This window comes from Gymnodraco acuticeps, unplaced genomic scaffold (genome assembly GCF_902827175.1).
Source record: "Gymnodraco acuticeps unplaced genomic scaffold, fGymAcu1.1, whole genome shotgun sequence".
Lineage (NCBI taxonomy): Eukaryota > Metazoa > Chordata > Actinopteri > Perciformes > Bathydraconidae > Gymnodraco > Gymnodraco acuticeps.
The window spans coordinates 1,862,484-1,869,612 of NW_022990341.1; the positions used below are offsets into that span (position 1 = coordinate 1,862,484).

Consider the following 7,129-nt stretch of genomic DNA (forward strand, 5'->3'; position numbering starts at 1 on the left):
CCTCCGTCCACACTCACAACAACGTCATACAGACATAAATAAAGCAACAACTGTATTCGCCATGACATAGACAGTCTGTGGTTTGTACATGTTTAACTTGTGTCCAGTTTCTGAACAGATATGAGGAGCTGTGAGCTCTGAGTGTGTGCTAAGTGCTAACGGCTGATGTGTTGGGACATATTTCGCTGTCGGGTGTTGACCAATCACGAAGCGTCATTTCTTGACTGGCAGCAAAAACAACCAATCACAGCAGTGCTTCTCTGGCTGGCTCTGTCCAATCACAAACAAGAAGTGTTCTCCCTAAAGGAATACCCTTTCCGTCCAATGTGAAATGCTGTGGTGTTTTTCTGAAATGCTGTGGTGTTTTCTGAAATGCTGTGGTGTTTTCTGAAATGCTGCGGTGTTTTCTGAAATGCTGCGGTGTTTTCTGAAATACTGTGGTGTTTTCTGAAATACTGTGGTGTTTTCTGAAATGCTGCGGTGTTTTCTGAAATGCTGTTGTGTTTTCTGAAATGCTGTGGCGTTTTCTGAAATGCTGTGGTGTCTTGCACTTCAGGGCCACCGTACGAATCAACACTACAGCGTGCAAATGACCAAAGTGGTTCAACACATCTTTAAACAGATCACAGAACAGGTGCAATAAAAACAGAATACGATAACATTCATGAAGGAATTGATGTATTCTAGTTTAAGCTAGGTGTAGGCCTACTTAACAAAGTGCAAATTAGTGGGCTTTCTTCTGAGGACGGCCAGAGGACGACAGTTTTCATGGTGGGTTAAAGTTGTCAAGTATTAGAGAGTAATGTACTTGACTTCGTCTTAATTTCAGATGTGATGTGGTTTAATAATGATAAGCAAAAGACTTAATCAAAAAGTGTCTTTACCTCGACATGAACACGACCATCGTCACCTGGTGTGGAAACACTCTGAATGGCGATACTGCCCTCTAGTGGCAAAACCCAGTAATGGAGACAGTGAAATAAATCTGTAAATAATCTTTATCTTGTGTTTTTTTTTTAATGTATGTAATATGTAGGGAATAACCTGATTGTTAATGCAACTTCAACCCTTGATGAGGTGACCAATATTTTATTAAAATGAGAGAAAAAGAAGAGGATGTGATTTAAAATAACATGTTTCTAAACTGATATCCTGTTGTCTTGACTAAGTTATTTTTGTATGTACCATGCTACAGGATGCATTATTTATGTTTGCTTACCTCAGAAGCAGTAGTGGAATTTAACAAAGTACATGTACTTAAGTATTTAAGTGTTAACGTTCTTGTACATTAATTGAGTATTTGTATACTTCCCTACGTTTTGAGAGGCACTATTGTACTTTTTGTCCTCTACAATTGTCAGACAGTTTTAGTTCATTTTTATACAAAACAGATTCACATTATAAGCTAATACAAATACAATTATAAATAAACATTAATATATATTTATAGGTTAACATAGCCAGCAGCAGTATATATAAAGTATTTAAAATAAGCTCCACAATGACCAGCTGTGATGAATGCATTAATGCATCAATAATCACAATCCAGTCATTAAATATATATCATTCTGCATAACGTGTACTTTTACTTAAGTATATTTTGATACCAATACTTCGGTACTATTATGCATTGCTATTTTAACCTTAGTATAACATCTGAGTACCTCTTCCACCTCTGCTTAAAAGACTCCATGAATACTAGCTTTTAATTTCATTATTACTGCTATCTTCTCTCCAGCAGGTGGAGTTATCTCACTTTAAGTAACTCCATCTCCATCAGTGGAGCTGGATTCTTTTATAAGAAGCTTCACGAATATTGTAATATGTATAATTATACAACAATACAAGTGTCAGCTGAAATGTAATTTATTTATTTAGCTGTTGTATGTGATTCCAGTTCATTGTATGCTCACTGAACACGCTCCTCGTTCTGATGGCAGCTATTTGCATAAAAGTAATAGACTCAGCCGCAGCCTTTTGTGATTCATTCAGCTCTCAGTGACACTCGTGTGATTATGAGCCCTCAGCCTCAATATCATTATTAAACTCGCAAATGATGACTTGAATGAGTGGGGTGGGATAAAAAAAAGAGTGCCTCGCAAATTACAGCTATTGTATGCATTTGTCAGTTATCAATGGCACATTTCTCCTTAAGTCACCATGGGATCATTACAATAAAGAACAATAAGAAAGATGCTGTTGAGACTTCGGTGAAATAGATTCAAGGGATTTTGGCTTCTTTACAGGAAACATGGAAACACACAATACTTATTTTGTCATCATAACAATTGATTTGTGGCTCAGAGCAAGAGGCCCTATTCTACTTTTTGGGGTTTTCCATTTCCTGTAATGTGTTTTATATGTTTTCGTGCATGTGAATGGTCCGCAAAGGCTAAAATCCCAAAGCTTTCTCTCCCACACACTTGGCCCGAAACCCCATAATAGGGCCCCTTTAAAACAGTTTTCGTAAAAATATGCCAATATACAGTGTAAGATTATTATTGGTGGAAAAGTGTAAACTATTTTAAGAGCGCTCCATTTGTGTAATCTTACCATCATGTCTTCTGTTTTATGCAAACATACACTCAGTGTAGTCATCAATAATCCTTCCCTTTACAAGCATGATATAATTGTCCATGTCCATCATATCGGGGTGGTGAATGGATCTGATTGGATTAAAAGTTGGTGTGATATTCACATCACATAAATGAGAGTGACAACCATTGAGAACACCTATTTCATTGGCTGATAACATTCAAACCAGGTGACCACTATGAATCATAACTGGACAATTATATCATGTAATGGCTGCTAATTATATCACTTGTCTGAATTAATATTCCACATTAGTGTCTGTGTCAACCAGCCCTGCACTAAATTCATTTCACTATACATCCTTCAGAGCAGCATGATCTCATAGTTACTGAAATACGCTCAGGTTATCAAAACATGTCATCCTCGTTTATGGAAACACTGCAGTCATATTTCTAAATCACTGGTTAACCGCAGGCATTCACACTGCCTGCTTGCAGCCAGTCTTAAAGCAATAACAGCAAGCAGTGTCTGTCCTGTTATCTTTTCCAGTGGGTGAGTTGTCTGTGGGGATCACACTGTGTGTCTTTCTGTGTTTGTGGACATCAGTTATATAATGATGAGTAAACAGAGCTTTCGCCTCTGACAGCATCTGTTGGTTGAGATGCCAAGTGATGGGCAACATGTCAGGAAGGAGCTGTTTGCACTGCAGCAGCTGGCTTTTCTTAGATAACAAATTCATTATCTCCGCATGACGTGTACCTTCGTTACGTAGCCCGATATGTATGTGCTATTGTGTTTTTTATGGTGTTGTTAAGGTGCATGCTACACAACGAGTTCACTTCTTTAAAGGGCCCTATTATGTTTATTTTCAGGTTCCTATTTGTATGTTGTGCCTCTACTGTGACATGTCTCCATGCTTTATTGATCAAAAAGCTCTTTATTTTTCTCACACTGCCTGTGCTGCAGCACCTCTTTTCACCCTCTGTCTGAAACCAGAGCCCAGTCTGCTCTGATTGGTTAGCTGGCCGGCTCAATTGTGATTGGTCACAGCTTAAAGGTGTCCCGTCACTTAGCCTATCACATACAATGTGTTGGAGTGCTAGCTAATAGATGCTTGAGTGTAATAGTGATGTCACTATGTTGAGGAAGTAGAGTACAATGGAGGCGTTTCCCTCTGGATGGCACAGGGATTTTAACCTTTGCCGACCATTTGCACAAAAACCTATTCAACACAGGAAAGGGAAAAGCCCAAAAAGCATAATAGCCTTTAAATCCTCACCAAGGTTCTTGAACAGAAACATCACATACAGCTGATGATCAAATAACATTTCAGCTTTATTTATAAAAAGGAAAGATGCCACAACATGTATTGACGCCTGCAGCAACAACGACACATAATAATAATTTGTTCTTGAATACCCATCTGGACACAACAGATTACTCACTCAGCAGCGGATGCAAGCATTTAAAAGCAAAAATGATAACACTTCTCTTAAAGCGCGTGAAAAAAACACATGGATGGTTATTTAGTTTACACAGGAACAGCTTTCATGACTCAGAGAAGCTTGGAGGTTGATAAGTACTAACCACAGTCGATCCAGTGGGTGTTTTAAAAGAGAAGTACGCAAACTGGCACTTTAATTAAGGTATCATCTCCTGTTTCTGGCAATGTACACCCTGGGATTTAGCAATACACGTTCAACAACAAACTGGAACACATCGAAGAAGCTACAATCAGAGAGGTTTAGCGCATCACATTTTACTCTGCAGTCTTGGACATTCATCAGGGTCTTTTTTTTTCCTCTTTAAAAATGGCAGTCAAACCCAACATGTCCATCCTTGAAATGTAAACACTTGTTTGTAATTGCACTGTGCTATAGTCACTTTTATGACAAAGCCTACCATTTTATAGATGTCCCAACATTTTATCTTTACACGGTCGACGTTATTTCCATCACTTCATTTTTTTAATTTGCTGCTACACATTTTGTATCCATGGTTTGTGTACGTATTTCTATTCTATGTGTGCTTTTCTTTTTCATTATTGCTTGCCTTTTTTACCTGCTGGGCCACTTCTGCTGTTACACTGTCAATGTTCCTCTTCTGGGGAACTAATAAACGAATTCTGATTCTGTTAACAGCAACAAATAAAGCAAACATCAATGCTCAGAAGAAAGTCCATGCTATGTAGAGGAAGTGTTCTGCAGCATCTGTGTGGGACTGCTCAGCTTCCTGTCAGAGGTCACGGCGCCCTTATCTCCCGTGACACCCTGGCCTGACATCTCAGACATGTGCAGCTCCCCGGCTCCATCCTGGCAGCCGGCGTCCCCCCCGCGGCTGCAACTGGACTTGTGAGAGGAGCTGGGGGAGTTGGTGGGGCTGAGCTGGACGGCCGTGGTGTCCTGCAGCGTGTGCTCGCTCGTCTCCATCTCAAAAGCTGCCGTCCCCATCCTCATCAGCCCCCACTTCTCGCCTCCTTTAGCCTTGCGGGCCATGTTTGCCGGGGGCCTCCTGCTGCCCACACAGCACCCTGTGAAAAAGCCCAATGCTATCAATAAAAGGAGAGGTCCGATGATGATTGGGGGGTTTCCTGAAGGCATGAAGGTGCCAAAGGCGAAGGCTCCCACCAGGGTGATGTTGATGCCGGCCAGCATGATGCACAGGCCGCAGGCGCAGCACAGGGCCGGGGAGGGCAGGCTCTGATGCAGTAGAGCGCGTCTGGGGGTCTTCTTGGGGGCACATGGTTTGGAGGTTTTTTCAGGTAGCACCATGTCTCGTGAAAAGATTTCTGAGACCCACAAAAGATCAGATGATGACTGAACTCATCGCCTAAGAGAGAGATGAGGGCGACGATGAAGAGGCTGAAAATGGAGGGCAAATGTAAGAAGTTGTAAACGCTTAAAATATTTTTTTATTTTATCTTTAATTTGATTTCAAAAGTTATTCCTAAAATGCTTCAAAACATCTCCATAAATGATTGAATCGCAACAAGTAAGAAACAAAAGACACACATAATGCATGTGGCAATAACATGCACTATGAGCAAAACGGCAGCTATCATTAGAACAGAAAACATAACACTTGAATCACAACTACAATTTTCTTAACTACTGCTGCCAGACATGTACAAATACAAATTGTACAAAGAGACATTTAAAACACACACACAACAACATTGCTTTGCCCTGCTGTCAGTGTCACGTACCTCAGATCAGAGCATCATGTTGTGCAGGAGTCTGTGAGATCTGTCCCTCCTGCAGGTGAGCTGCAGAGTGAGAAGCTGCTCACACACCACAGCTCGTTATAATGAAAATGGACCACTTGGGGTGCTGCAGAGCTCTGAAGCAAACCTTTCTAACCAACAATGGCAAAGAAGTGATTAAGTGGGTGCATGTGTGTACTGAATACATCTACATAGGCCAATGATGCATTGAGGAATATCTGAGCAGTCTGTAGACATTCAAATACACATGGTGGTGTTCATGTGTTATTACTGCTTCTTTAAAAGTAAGATCAAACCATGATAAAAGTATATTTGCTGTTAGCAAGAGAGGAGAGCTCATGCAGGAAAATGCTACCCAGATACTCAGCTAAATGCTGCCGTGATTAAACGCCATATTAAGTTCCAAACCACATCAAGGATTATTTCTGAAACAGTATGGAGTTCAAATGCTTTTTCTCTTGCGGGTTTACCACAAGGTGGGTACCTTTTTTACACATACTCTCTCCAGTACAGGTTAGCTCTGAGTGTTAGCGATGCTTGCTAATGTAAACACAGACCTTTCTAATTTCTAATTTTCCCCTCCTCGACTGTTCTCCTCGACTCCTATCCTCGCATCTTAGTCCCGCCCACAGGTTATGCAAGCGGAGGAGTCAAGGAGGGGAACCGAGGAGAGAGGAGTGGAAGCAACAGGCGTTTAGAGATATCCATTCCAACATGGCGCGCTGAAATCGATTTCCGGGTCACTACCGGAGGACTGAGGAGTCGAGGAGGCGGAAATTAGATGAGAATATTATTACCTCATATTACTTCCCAAACACGTTGCACATTGTTTCTGATTAAAGAATGCACTCCAAAACAAAATGATGGTAATGATTTTGCAACGAACATGTGACACAAACAAGTGGTATCACGTCACGCGTCACTTCAAACGTGATTGCGGTTGCTAAGTGAGTGAAGCTAGAAAGGAAAACATACCCTGTTTGGGTTGAGGATAGAGCAGTCCCTGGTGTTACGTCTCATGTCGCGAGTGTAGTCGTGTGTGGGTGTAATCAGTTTGGGGATGAACAGGGCCCAAACCTCAGTTTACTTCTGCCCGGCCTGGCCCTGCTTGTCTTATTGATGCTCGCGGCCACAAACAGACACGCACGGCACAGGAAACTGTTTTCTTTACTGAATTTGACAGGAACATTTGTGTGCAGTTCAATTTGATTAAACTGCTCCTTGTTTTGACACAATTTAAATGTATAGATCCTAATTCTTAGGCAAAAGTTGTATCTTAGTGACTGTCCACACTTCCCCTGTCATGAACTTAGTTTTTGTGTTTAATGTTTCCTGTTTTATTTTGAAATGTATTTTCTCATTGTGTTTGTT

General features: G+C 40.9%; 1 protein-coding gene across 2 annotated transcripts; it reads right to left on the reverse strand.

The window, feature by feature from the left end:
• Positions 1–3,873: 3,873 nt before the first annotated feature.
• Positions 3,874–6,872, reverse strand: LOC117550975 (transmembrane protein 275-like). Of its 2 annotated transcripts, XM_034223606.1 has the most exons (3): positions 6,734–6,872; positions 5,741–5,889; positions 3,874–5,396 (listed from the first exon to the last, which is right to left on the reverse strand). In XM_034223606.1, exon 3 carries the CDS (start codon positions 5,304–5,306, stop codon positions 4,719–4,721), a length of 588 nt encoding a protein of 195 aa, XP_034079497.1. In that variant the 5' UTR covers positions 5,307–5,396; positions 5,741–5,889; positions 6,734–6,872; the 3' UTR covers positions 3,874–4,718. The 2 variants fall into 2 exon arrangements, with proteins under 2 accessions (XP_034079497.1, XP_034079498.1); XM_034223607.1 differs by lacking the exon at positions 6,734–6,872 and having other exon boundaries at positions 5,741–6,213.
• Between the last annotated feature and the right edge of the window lie 257 nt (positions 6,873–7,129).

What these genes read in the sequence shown, in the direction of transcription:
- LOC117550975 (XM_034223606.1), bottom strand. Translation starts at nt 5,306, where the DNA reads ATGGTGCTACCTGAAAAAACCTCCAAACCATGTGCCCCCAAGAAGACC.